This window comes from Ictalurus punctatus, chromosome 26 (genome assembly GCF_001660625.3).
Source record: "Ictalurus punctatus breed USDA103 chromosome 26, Coco_2.0, whole genome shotgun sequence".
Taxonomy (NCBI): Eukaryota; Metazoa; Chordata; class Actinopteri; order Siluriformes; family Ictaluridae; genus Ictalurus; species Ictalurus punctatus.
Window position 1 is genome coordinate 6,209,555 of NC_030441.2, and position 12,946 is coordinate 6,222,500.

The 12,946-nt window shown below is 37.9% G+C and overlaps 2 protein-coding genes across 2 annotated transcripts in view; both read left to right on the top strand.

The window, feature by feature from the left end:
- The first annotated feature begins 1,903 nt into the window (after positions 1 to 1,903).
- LOC108258574 (sodium/potassium-transporting ATPase subunit alpha-1) lies at positions 1,904 to 9,029 on the top strand. Its single transcript, XM_017457277.3, has 22 exons — positions 1,904 to 2,009; positions 2,122 to 2,232; positions 2,398 to 2,457; positions 2,623 to 2,826; positions 2,946 to 3,059; positions 3,147 to 3,281; positions 3,367 to 3,484; positions 3,586 to 3,854; positions 4,361 to 4,669; positions 5,188 to 5,322; positions 5,492 to 5,684; positions 5,772 to 5,947; positions 6,052 to 6,188; positions 6,262 to 6,412; positions 6,511 to 6,679; positions 6,776 to 6,930; positions 7,030 to 7,153; positions 7,801 to 7,946; positions 8,040 to 8,170; positions 8,295 to 8,396; positions 8,644 to 8,735; positions 8,888 to 9,029. The coding sequence occupies exons 1-22, from the start codon at positions 1,998 to 2,000 to the stop codon at positions 8,914 to 8,916; spliced, it is 3,072 nt and encodes a 1,023-aa protein (XP_017312766.1). The 5' UTR covers positions 1,904 to 1,997; the 3' UTR covers positions 8,917 to 9,029.
- A 1,724-nt stretch (positions 9,030 to 10,753) lies between these two features.
- LOC108258575 (sodium/potassium-transporting ATPase subunit alpha-1) overlaps positions 10,754 to 12,946 on the top strand; it is a 17,380-nt gene continuing 15,187 nt past the window's right edge. Inside the window, exon 1 of the mRNA XM_017457279.3 lies at positions 10,754 to 10,962. Within this exon, the coding sequence (XP_017312768.1) occupies positions 10,951 to 10,962 (12 nt within the window). The 5' untranslated portion in view covers positions 10,754 to 10,950. The remainder of the gene's footprint in view (positions 10,963 to 12,946) is intronic.

Consider the following 12,946-nt stretch of genomic DNA (forward strand, 5'->3'; position numbering starts at 1 on the left):
ATGGTGACTGAATTATCCTTTTTTTCTTTTTTTTTTTAAAGTTTTTGCCCACAATTCCAACTAACTGAAGATCATATTGTAGCTTAACAGTCAGATGTGAAGATGTTCCTTTAACTTTTTTTTTTTGTATCATTTTTGTATTATTAGTATTCTTTATTATTAGCATTCTTTATTAGTAGTAAAATCCCAGTCTGTCATGTCTTATTATTCATCTTCTATATTATTATTCATCTTCTATTCATCTTCTTATTACGTCTTCTATATTATTCATCTTAAAGCATATTGTTCAGTAACTGTTATGAATTACTCAGTGCCTCTTCTAAATATTTTTTCAAGATTTCATAAAATTTTGCATTTCACATGTCCTCGAAAAGGAGTTTGTGTAATTCTACCATTCAGCATTGTTGGATCTCGTTACAAGAATAATTGAGAGACTTTAACAGTCTTGAAGATAAAATGTAGTTTGAAATATTTGTTAATTAAAGAGGTATCTTATGTTTAATGTTTAACCATTGAATTGTGTGTGTTGTTCTTCACATGATGTCCTGTCAGCGATGCTATTTTCATCACCGCTGTCATGTACCATTTGATCCGGTTACATTTTCTCTCCATGACTACATCATTCAATCAGTGCTCAACTTTGCCTGTATGCTCATCTTTATAACATCACAGCATAGCCCTGACAACTCCTTCATCTTTCTACATCCTTCTTAACAACTAAAATCTTTTTCCCAATTTTGTTGTCCCCATTTTATTAGCTGATTTTCCGTCAGGTAGGACAGACCATTCCCTTCTTTTTGAACTCATAATATACCCCACTATATATTATACTTTGCTGAGACATACCAATTACACTGTACGTACCTTTGAGGTCTCTTGTATGCCACTTCCACCAGCTCACCTGAAGAGGAGGAGTTTGGAGTACAGGTGGAAAACTGAATTATACCTTGTTCAACCTGCATCTTAAATGACAAGGAGGTCATTTAAGGTTCTCAATGACAAGAACCAAAGTACTTACAAATTTGTCCACAAACACATCGTCCACATCTGAAATGTTCATAGTATAAACACTGAACTGTTCACAAATCTCCACTATCCATATGAAGATGACACCATTTTGTATACAGTTGCTCTTACTATAGTACAAAGAACAGTTTACAGTAAACCTGCAATAATGAGTGAATTTTAGGCTTTAATGTAATTAACTTCATTAATGGCATCTAACGTTTGTCAAAAGATCTCAGCCACTCATGCCTCATAGTATGAAACAGACAATTAAAATAAACTGATCAGTTTTCAAACATGTGTGGTCAGATAAATGAGCGGATTGTTGACATTCACACCGGCCGATTTGGCTATAATAGTTCCCATCTATTTATTCTTTTTCTACCAAACTATTTATAAACTATTCAGACTATTTACTAAATTGTTCAGCTGTTATAGTTCCACCAAAAATATATGAATTTCATTGCTGTCTTTGGTACTTTCCTATACATGTAATAAATCCCATTAATAGATTAATTATATATATATATATATATATATATATATATATATATATATATATATATATATATATATATATATATATATATATATGTGTGTGTGTATATATATATATATATTTAATTAATCTAGCTCTCTTTGTCTTTTTATTAAATATGCCTATTTTTTTTTTTACATATAGCAAAGGTAGCAATTAATTGTCATTGACGACTTCATACGACCTACCTGTATAAACATCTGATGTATCTAAAATACTTTTAAATGTGTCCACAAAAACTTACCCACTTCATAGATGTCTTTGATTGGTTGTCATTGAGATGTTCTAATGACCTGCCTGTATGTTCCAACTGTATCTGAATCTCCGCCTCTTCATCCAGGTGAGATGTTGGAGTATAAAAGCTGGCAAAACTGATTTTGAGACACAGAGACTCCAATGTCTCTCTGAAGAAAAGGGGAGTACAAGGGGAGATACGGATCGTTTTTGGAGAAGAATGGGGTTAGGAGTAAGTGGCTTGTACCATTGTACAGCTCTTCTAATCACTTTTGGATCTGTCTTGATTTTATTTTCAATAGTTTTTTTTTGTATGTTTACCATTTCTTTGAACATTTACACAGGCAGGAAATGATAGGTACCGGCTGGCATCAACATCTGATAATGAGGAGAAAAAGAAGAAAGGAAAGCATGATAAAAAAGATCTGGAAGACCTGAAGAAAGAAGTGGACTTGGTGAGGATTTTCTCCAAAATAACAATTTCCAATAATGTCCGGCATGAGTGAAAACTGTTCTTATCAACTTAACAATTGTTAAGATACTTAAATATACAAGGAAACGAAACTTCTCTGAAAAAAGTGCATTTAAAATGCTTTTGAAATAACTGTTCTACCATGCAGGACGATCATAAGTTAACCTTGGAGGAACTTCAGCGTAAATATGGCACTGATCTCATTCGAGTAAGTAGTATAAAGATGTAATATATTTGTGAATCTATTTGATTTTACACCGAACAAAAAGCGAACTTACAACAACATTTAGATTTTAAATCAGGAACAATAAAATAGATCTATGACAGCATTTGCTTACATTAACACTTAACTAATACTTCTTTTTTCATTAAGGGTTTATCCAATTACCGTGCGAAGGAGATCTTTGAACGTGATGGTCCGAATGCTCTGACACCTCCTCCTACAACCCCAGAATGGATCAAATTCTGCAAACAGCTCTTTGGTGGATTCTGCACACTGTTGTGGATTGGAGCTTTCCTTTGCTTTTTGGCTTATACGATACAGGTTTCCACAGAGAGTGAGCCTGTTAGTGATAATGTACGAAACACATTTTTATATGGATTGTAAAATCTTGACTTGCTTTTTAATTTACTCATTATAAAACGTGAAATAAATGATTAACAGGATGTGGCTCAATATATATTTCCTCCTTTTAGTTGTACCTGGGTATTGTACTTGCAGCAGTGGTGATGGTCACAGGATGCTTCTCGTACTATCAAGAAGCTAAGAGCTCAAAGATTATGGAATCCTTCAAGAAACTTGTTCCACAGGTATATGAACTCAATGGTATTGCAAATACAATTTTCACTTGCTGCACATGCACAAAAGTTATTGGAATTGTAAACATTGTGTTATAGCAAGCTCTGGTTATTCGTGACGGTGAGAAGAAGAGCATTAATGCAGAGGATGTGGTTGTTGGTGACCTTGTGGAAATTAAGGGTGGGGATCGAGTTCCTGCTGATCTCCGAATTATTTCTGCACAAGGATGCAAGGTAGGAGAGGAAGTAATCACAGATTGTCCTATAAGAACGTCATTTTTAAATTAGACTTGATTCAAGTTTTTCCTTAACTTTTCAGGTGGATAATTCCTCCCTTACTGGTGAATCTGAGCCTCAGACACGTACCCCTAACTTTTCTAATGAAAATCCTTTAGAGACAAAGAATATTGCATTCCTGTCTACAAACTGTGTTGAAGGTACATGAAAACTGTCATTTATTTTAGATACAAAAAAAAAACATTTTAAAACATTTTTAATGTAAATAAAATGTGTGCTGCATTATGCAATTCTTCCTCAGGCTCTGCTACAGGCGTTGTGATCAACACAGGTGATCGCACTGTGATGGGTCGTATTGCTATCCTAGCTTCAAGCCTTGAAGTTGGACAGACACCAATCTCCATAGAGATTGAACACTTCATCCACATCATCACTGGTGTAGCATTTTTCCTGGCTGGAACTTTCTCTATCTTGTCAATGATTCTTGGATATGGCTGGTTGGAAGCTGTCATCTTCCTCATAGGGCTCATTGTTGCCAATGTGCCTGAAGGTTTACTTGCCACAGTTACAGTACGTAAAATTATTTCATATTATTTTAAATATGCTATGCAATGTTAATTGTGTAACTAGATTTGATTAACTCACATTATTATTATTAGTAGTAGTAGTAGTAGTAGTAGTAGCAGTAGTAGTAGTAGTAGTAGTAGTAGTAGTAATTGTTGTTGCTGTTGTTGTTGTTGTTGTTGTTGTTGTTGTATTTCAAATGATTCTATTACTAAGTAACTAAAATCAGCCAAATGATATATGGCTATTTCTGCATTTTAAGACACAATAAGATATAGAGTACTTGACAACATTGTTGCTACTTAATGTGTCTTACAAATATATCTCACTTATGCCTTATCACTTAAACATGGATGTGCATGTTATGATGATATTAACATTGTTTTTCTTAAATATTAGATATTTTCTCTGACCTGCATGAAATGCATAAAAAGCAATTAACTAGTTTTCTGCATTTCTCAGGTTTTTCTCAAGAACAATACTCAGCTTTCACTTGATTATTTTTATTGTAGGTGTGTCTGACTTTAACTGCCAAACGTATGGCCAAGAAGAACTGCCTGGTCAAAAATCTTGAAGCTGTAGAAACCCTTGGCTCTACCTCCACTATCTGCTCAGACAAGACAGGAACTCTGACCCAGAACCGTATGACCGTGGCACATATGTGGTTTGACAACCAGATTCACGAAGCTGATACCACAGAGAACCAAAGTGGAACCACTTTTGACAGGAGCTCTGCCACATGGTCTTCCCTTGCTCGTGTAGCTGGCCTGTGCAACCGTGCAGTCTTCCTTGCAGATCAAGCCAATGTTCCAATCCTTAGGGTATGTCCATGCAAAAGTCACCACTAAACGTGATCACTGAAGCTTAGTACAACGTGAATGTAATATTTTATAAATATATGTGTCATCCAAACAACATTGGAATTAAAGCCACAAGCCCAAAGACCCTAAATCCAGGGATTTTTATCAAAATTAGGTTAATGCTGGTCCTCAGGTGCAATGTACAATGACTGTACAAAGTATTAATAATTGGAGACTTTCCAATGTCTGCATTTATTTCACCAGAATTTCTCATTTTTTAAGCTTTACCCTCAACAATCACAAGGTTGATGTTGTTATGCACCACCCACATAGCATTTATCAGACAATTCTGTGCAAACAAGTGAGCAAAAGCAAACTGGCCAGGTGTGTATAGGCCTAGAGGACTTTTTAATTAGATTAAAACAGTTTGATTAGTAAACTGAGCACAGTTAAATCATGACGTTTTATCATATTTTTGAGGGTTGAGAGTATTTGCAAGCAAATATTTAGCGTCATTTCAAACTTTGCACATTTTGCAGAGAGACACCACTGGAGATGCATCAGAGTCTGCTCTATTAAAGTGTATTGAACTCTGCTGTGGCTCAGTGAAGGACATGAGAGACAATTATGCAAAACTCGCTGAGATCCCCTTCAACTCCACCAACAAATATCAGGTACTATGCTTTCGTTCATTTTTTATATATATATATATATATATATATATATATATATATATATATATATATATATATATATATATATATATATATAGATAGATAGATAGATAGATAGATTATTAAACGATACTGGAACTCTAACATGAACTGATCTGGTGTACAATAGCTATCCATCCACAAGAACCCAAATTCTTCAGAGACCAAGCATTTGCTAGTAATGAAGGGAGCTCCTGAGAGGATCCTGGATCGATGTTCAACCATTATGATTCAAGGAAAAGAGCAGCCAATGGATGATGAGATGAAGGATGCTTTCCATAGCGTATATTTGAAACTGGGTGGTCTTGGAGAAAGAGTGCTAGGTAAACCACATTAATGTACAGTTTTGACAGTGAATTCTCAGGTGCAGTGTAGGCTATACAAAGACTAATGGATTTTTTTTCTTGCAGGATTCTGCCATTACAGCCTCCCTGATGATCAGTTTCCTGAAGGATTTGAATTTGACACAGAGACAGTGAACTTCCCCACTGAGAATCTCTGCTTTCTTGGACTCATGTCTATGATTGATCCTCCTCGTGCTGCAGTACCTGACGCTGTAGCTAAGTGCCGGAGTGCGGGAATCAAGGTACTGCCTTATTTCATTCTCATTTACATGTGTCATATGTCGGACGCAGGAGTCATAATGTCAAAACCATGGTACTGCATTTGAAGAATCGTCTGTCTTTTTAGGTCATCATGGTTACTGGTGACCATCCAATCACAGCTAAAGCCATTGCTAAGGGTGTGGGTATCATCTCTGAAAGCAGTGAGACTGTAGAAGATATAGCTGCTCGTCTGAACATCCCTGTGGAAGACGTCAACCCCAGGTAAGCACAAAGCTGTAAATTGTGTGTGTGTTTGTTCACTTTTATGAAATATTAAAGAAAATTGGCTTTTCAGAGATGCAAAGGCCTGTGTGGTCCATGGTGGTGATCTGAAGAATATGAGCTCGGAGCAACTGGATGAAATCTTAAACCACCACACTGAGATTGTGTTTGCCAGAACATCTCCTCAGCAAAAACTGATTATTGTGGAAGGATTCCAGCGGCAGGTACCATAAAACAATTTTAGGTCAATAATTAGTTTAGCTATTATGCAAAAACTGAAGAATTGTTTCATTTTATGTATATTTTCTCTTCCTATCAACAGGGTGCCATTGTGGCTGTGACTGGTGATGGTGTTAATGATTCTCCTGCTCTGAAGAAGGCTGATATTGGTGTAGCAATGGGTATCGCTGGGTCTGATGTCTCCAAACAGGCTGCTGATATGATTCTCCTGGATGACAACTTTGCTTCTATTGTCACTGGAGTAGAAGAAGGTATTCAATCTGAATCTGTGATTACATTTTACAAGCAGTTCTTGTGAAAACAGAATCCTCACATTGAAATGATATTGAATGTACTTATCTTACCAGGCCGACTGATCTTTGACAACTTGAAGAAATCCATTGCGTACACGTTGACAAGTAAAATCCCTGAGATGTCACCCTTCCTCTTCTTCGTCATTGCGGGCATTCCGCTCGCTCTGGGAACGGTCACTATTTTATGTATTGATCTAGGAACTGATATGGTGAGAATGAGGAGATTTCATAATTATATGAGTTCATCATATGCTATAGTTAATTGTGTATAGGTGACTAATCGATGTGGCTTTATATTAATCCTACAGGTGCCAGCTATTTCTTTGGCCTATGAAGGGCCTGAGAGTGATATCATGAAGCGGCAGCCCAGAGATGCCCAAACCGACAAATTAGTCAATGAAAGGCTCATCAGCATGGCTTATGGGCAAATTGGTAAGCTAACTTTTTGCCTAACACACTTGTCATAATTCTAGGAATGGTTTATTGCTCACAGATGATTTCATAGTCAGAATTACTGAAGGAAATATGTACTTATAAGAGTGGCAATGGTCCTTGAGATGAGTTGTGAGAAAATTAAAGATTTTTTTCACCTGACTTGGTACGTATTCAGCCGTACCAAAGTATTCACTAAAGTTATCATCAAATTACCCAGCTTTGTGTATCATATAACCATTTCCACAATTTAACCACAATTATTATTTTTATGGTGGGTATCTTTGCCGGCTCATAGCTCTAGGGTCCCTATTCGATCTTGAGTTCGGGTTACTGTCTGTGTGGCGTTTTGTATGTTCGTCCCATGTCCAATTTGTTTTTTTTTCGCAGTTTCCTCCAACCACCAAAAAACGTGTGATTATGTTAATTGGCTATTCTAAAATTGCCCCAACATGTGAATTTTTGTGTGCAAGGGCCACTGTAATGTCATGCGGTGCCTCATTAAAAGTTGTAATCCCCTCTCACGTCCAGTGTTCCTGGGAAAGATTCTGGATTGCAACCCTGACCACGATAAAATGGTTATTGAAGATGAATGAATCAATGGAAAGTTCATTTTGAGTTTGCTTTGCCTTTTTTTTTTTTTATAGGGATGATGCAAGCAGTTGGTGGATTCTTCACTTACTTTGTAATCCTTGCTGAGAATGGATTCCTGCCCTTGTTTCTGATTGGACTGCGTGTAAATTGGGATGATCCATATAACAATGACCTGGAGGACAGCTATGGCCAGCAGTGGGTATGTAATATACATCAGTGCAATCAAGAATTAAAGACTAGGAATGTCTCATTTGGTGAACCTCTCTAATTGTTTGGGGTTTTTTTTTTTCAGACTTATGAGCACAGAAAAATTCTGGAGTACACATGCCACACTGCTTTTTTTATGAGTATTGTGATTGTTCAATGGACTGACCTAATCATCTGTAAGACGAGGACAAACTCACTGATACACCAGGGCATGAAGTATGTATAACAGAAATTATATCAAGCTATCAGAGAAAATAAAGCGTTTTATTGTAATTACTGTTTCATCAATGCAGTATAGACTGTAAGGGATTTCATTCATCTTTCATTAAACTTTCTTTAGTAACAAAGTGCTCAACTTTGGCCTTATGGAGGAAACAGCTTTGGCTGCATTTCTGTCATACTGTCCAGGCATGGATGTTGCTGTTAGAATGTATCCACTTAAGTAAGTTTGTTTATTTTGCATGTTTTTTTTTTTCTCCAGAGATATGGTCAGAAGATACAATAGAAATTTGATTGTTTCCTTTAATTTGGATGTGTTTGTATGATCTATTGATGGTAGTCACCCATTTCTATTGCAATATGTCCTAAGATCACTGTGCAGACAAATAGCAATCTAAATCCAAACTCTAACCCTAGCCCATGTAATGTTCAGTAATGTAGCTGTAATGTTCACCGTCCATCTCTTTTAGACCATGGTGGTGGTTATGTCCTATGCCTTATTCACTCCTCATCTTCATCTATGACGAGGTCAGAAAATACTACCTTCGGCGGAACCCAGGAGGTAAGAACAGACATCACGTATATTATCTGCTTTCTCAATAGATAACAATAAATACAGATTCACACGTACTATTTTTGTGAAATCGATTTCATGAAAATCTGTCATTCCATGATAAAGGGGCATTCTCTCATTTCTGTTTCCCCTTTTTGTAGGTTGGCTAGAAAAAGAGACATACTATTAAACCACAACGACCTCTATGCTATGAACACGCCCACAGTCCGCAGTTAACCATTGTGCAATGCTGAAAATAAACCATTTTTATTTATGCAATAAATATCAGACCTGAACTCAGAAAAGAAATGTGTATGGTGTGTTTATTATATTTCATTCTGACATTATAAAACATTATTATCCAGAAATAAAATCAATCATGCCTATGGCTATATATATATATATATATATATATATATATATATATATATATATATATATATATATATATATATATATATATATATATATATATATATATATATATATATATAGTTGTCAAAGCTAGACTACTAGTCTGACTGTCTATCTTTAGCCACATGAAGTAATACAAAAAGAGACCTATTTCAAGCAACCACAGCAGCACTAACAAACACTGCATACTTGTTTCCAAAACATCAGCATAATAGTACAGTACAGCGCAATATGTGTCATAACAAACTCGTAACTGTGACTCTCATAGGTGTCTCATATTTGGATGAAATGTATCAGAACAAGCCATGTGCTCCAAACAGAGTGAATCACTATGACTGTGTCAAAAACTGGTTGAGAGACTAGTGCACAGAGGATTACACTGCTGACACAGCAATGACGTGTTAACTTAGGAATACAAAAGGTATGCCGATCCAACAAAGTCCTGATTTCTTGAAATGACTCACAAACTTATCTACCTAGTGTATTGATTACTGTCATAAAATAAAATTTCAACTACAGTTCTGCAATCCAATTAGATAAGAAGCAATAGTCTGTATCTGATAACAAGTGATTATAGTGGCTATTAGATTAGGCTTCTGTTCTACAAGAGTGTGTTGCTGTCTGTCACTGCAATAGCTAAATCATCACATATATCTTTACAAATATATATATATATATATATATATATATATATATATATATATATATATATATATATATATATATATATATATATATATATTGGTATCATATATCACACAAAATACCCTGGAACTGAAGCAGGCCTTTAAGGTCTCGTTATTACTGCAGCAGTTTAACAGTCCCACACAGGGCACATCATTGTCTTCTAATGGAGGTGGAACATGTTTGTTTCCACAGCAACACATTTATAGGTTATAGTTTGCAGTGTGTAAATATTTGATATTTTTTAGCATTCACTTTCTAAACGTAACTTACACTTGACTGAAACTCTTATTGAAAAAATATATTCCATCCATCCTTCCATTTTCCTACAGGGTCGCAGGGAATCCTGGAGCCTATACCAGGTACCATGGGGCACAAGGTGGGGTACACCCTGGACGGGGTTCCAATCCCATTACAGAGCACACTCACACACCCATTCATACACTACAGACACTTTGGACACGCCAATCAGCCTACCATGCATGTCTTTGGACTGGAGGAGGAAACCGGAGTATCTGGAGGAAACCCCCGCAGCACGGGGAGAACATGCAAACTCCACACACACAGGGCCACGGTGGGACTCGAACCCCTGACCCTGGAAGTGTGAGGTGCACGTGCTAACCACGTAAACATTACTGAATATACACTGCACTGGAATATAAACTTTAATATATTTATATTTCATGTCAAATTTTTGCAAAAAAGGAACATCTAGAAAGCCTAACTAAGAACTATAACATTTCCGCCACCAATATGTTTTCCTACAATATACGTCCATTGCTTAACCTAGCTGAAAATGCGACAAAAACCATTGAGTTTGTAAAGTGCACTACAGCAGAATCAGACGTCTCACTGCCGCAGACTCCACCCACTCCATGTTACCATGGCAAAAGAAGCAGACGTCACGGTATAAAGGAGTGAAACCCCGCGCGCGCCGCTGGTCGGTGCGTGTCTAGTTGGAGTGACACGTGTGGCCGGGGACGCGTTCAGGGGCGCCTGTATCAATCCGCCATCAAGTTTTCATTTTCTGACTTTTAAATCATTTTTAACTCTTTGCTTTTGAACACACAGTATTTCTCATCTTTATTTTTTTTAAAAAACAAAAAAACAAACCCAAAGACGTAAAATGGGACGCGGAGTAAGTGTCTTCTTAGTATATATTTATGTATTTTTTCAATTCAATACATATATATATATATATTTATTTTTCATAACCAAATGCATTTGGTTTAAATATGATACGCTGTTGTATTGATTTGTTGTTGGTGAACTCATCATGGAGAGTCTGGATGTCTTCTCCAGACTGCACTTCCGCAGTCCTTTCAGTCGGTCGGATTAATGTAAAACTCGTCCGATTTCTCACACAGCAGGAGATTTAGTAGTAAAGAGCAACAGGTGATGGTGTTCTGGTGTGAGAACGTGTACTTGTTTGTACTGTGGGCAGGTCGAAAGGTTAGCTTCAGTACAGATTGTTAGTGAAGTTCTCCTGCGATGGCGGCAGTTCTTCATGCTTTGGCCTATTTGAATGCGTTGAAGGAAAATTTAGTCTTGTGACCTGACCAGCTCTTCTAAATCTCCTCCTCGACGCCCTGAGAGCTCAGTGTAGAGGTTTTTTGGGGAGTATTGAACAGGTTTGCTGTAATAAATAAATAAATATACGTCTCTACGTGAAGTCTGGCTTTCCCCCGCGACACGTTGTGAACGGTAGGAAATGGAAATATACCAGAGTCGCTCATGGGTTTCTCTCAGCCTTTCGTAGTTCCGCTCCATGGCGCTTTCTCGACGCAGAGTATGAGCAGCTGCTTCTCCTGACCGAACTGCTGCGACAGTGTGGCTGTCTGTTTCCCGTCTGCTCCTGCGGGTTTTGTCTCTCCGTCAGTCTGAGCGTGTTGGTGTTGGAGACGTGGAGCCATCATGTCTCCTGTCTTTACCGCCCCTCACCCACCCATCTTACCACTGACTAAAAGCGGGAAGCTGCTGCAGGAAACCCCACACAACGCGTTCACTTTATAGGATTTCTCATTATTTAATTTATTTTTATTATTATTATTATTATTATTATTATTCGACGCGGAAAGCTCGACTCTGTTGGGGTTTTTGTTTTGTTTTAAATCGTTGTGTCAGTGTGTAAGGGAACCGGGCGCGAGCGGGTTTGACGTGTGCTGAAGGTGTGTCGAGCGGTAGCATCGCCGACGCGCTTCAGTTCCACGTTCACTGACGGGGGACTGAGAGGTGGTTTGGTGCATTGAACAACGCCCCCCTGTCGTCCTGTACTACCCCCACCAGCTGATGGCTTTCCTCACGGAGGGTGTTGAGATGAAACGCTTCGCGTAGTAGCAGTGGTGATTAGGAATGTTCTTTCCCAGTCATGTCTGACGGAGCAGGGGAGTGGCATGGCAAGGGTTACACTAACATTTCCATTTGAAGTGTAAAAAAAAAAAAAAAAACAACAACCAAAAAAATGAAATTAGCCACAGGCATGTTCATTTGTCTCCGTGTATGTGTCGTCGTCGTCCCCCCCCCCCCCCCCCCCTCTCTCTCACCCACCTCCACTTCATAACTGGCAGCAGTTTAGCGTTTGGAACAGGTGTTTGGGCACAGCTGTGTTCTCTCATGTCCCCTCCCCGTTTTTTTCCTTGAGAGTTCACAAGCTTAAGGCCATCATCATGTCACTCCAAAGAGAACATTCTTTCCATTCAGCCGTCACTACTTGTGAGACCCTTTTGTTAAAGCCGTTCTCCTCTCTACAAGTGAGAGGAGCGGCCGCCCACCTCTCTGTGGAGGCTGGCTTAGCCGTTTCCTTTTTTGGTGCTCGGCCTCAAGGAGCAGATGCAGTGTGGCGTAACATGTTCCTCCCTGCATATTTGATTCTGCTCTGCTGGCGTTCGGGAATTTTGTGTACCTTGCGATATGGTTTGCCATCATAGAGTATTCTTTTTTTCTTCTTCTTCTTCTTTTTTTTTCCCTCTCCTTAAATGTAGCTGGCAAATCCCCAACCTCCCCCCCCAAACTGTCCAGTTCCTAAAACAGAGTGTTTAAATAGAACGTGAAATTTTTTTTTCCACCCCCTCTAGTCATTTTGACACCTTTCAAAATGACTAGAGGTGTGGCTCTAGTGCCCC

Coding starts and splice junctions, on each gene's coding strand:
- LOC108258574 (XM_017457277.3), top strand. Junction 2,233..2,397: donor TGAAGAAAGAAGTGGACTTG/GTGAGGATTTTC, acceptor TCTACCATGCAG/GACGATCATAAGTTAACCTT. Junction 6,413..6,510: donor TGGAAGGATTCCAGCGGCAG/GTACCATAAAAC, acceptor TCCTATCAACAG/GGTGCCATTGTGGCTGTGAC.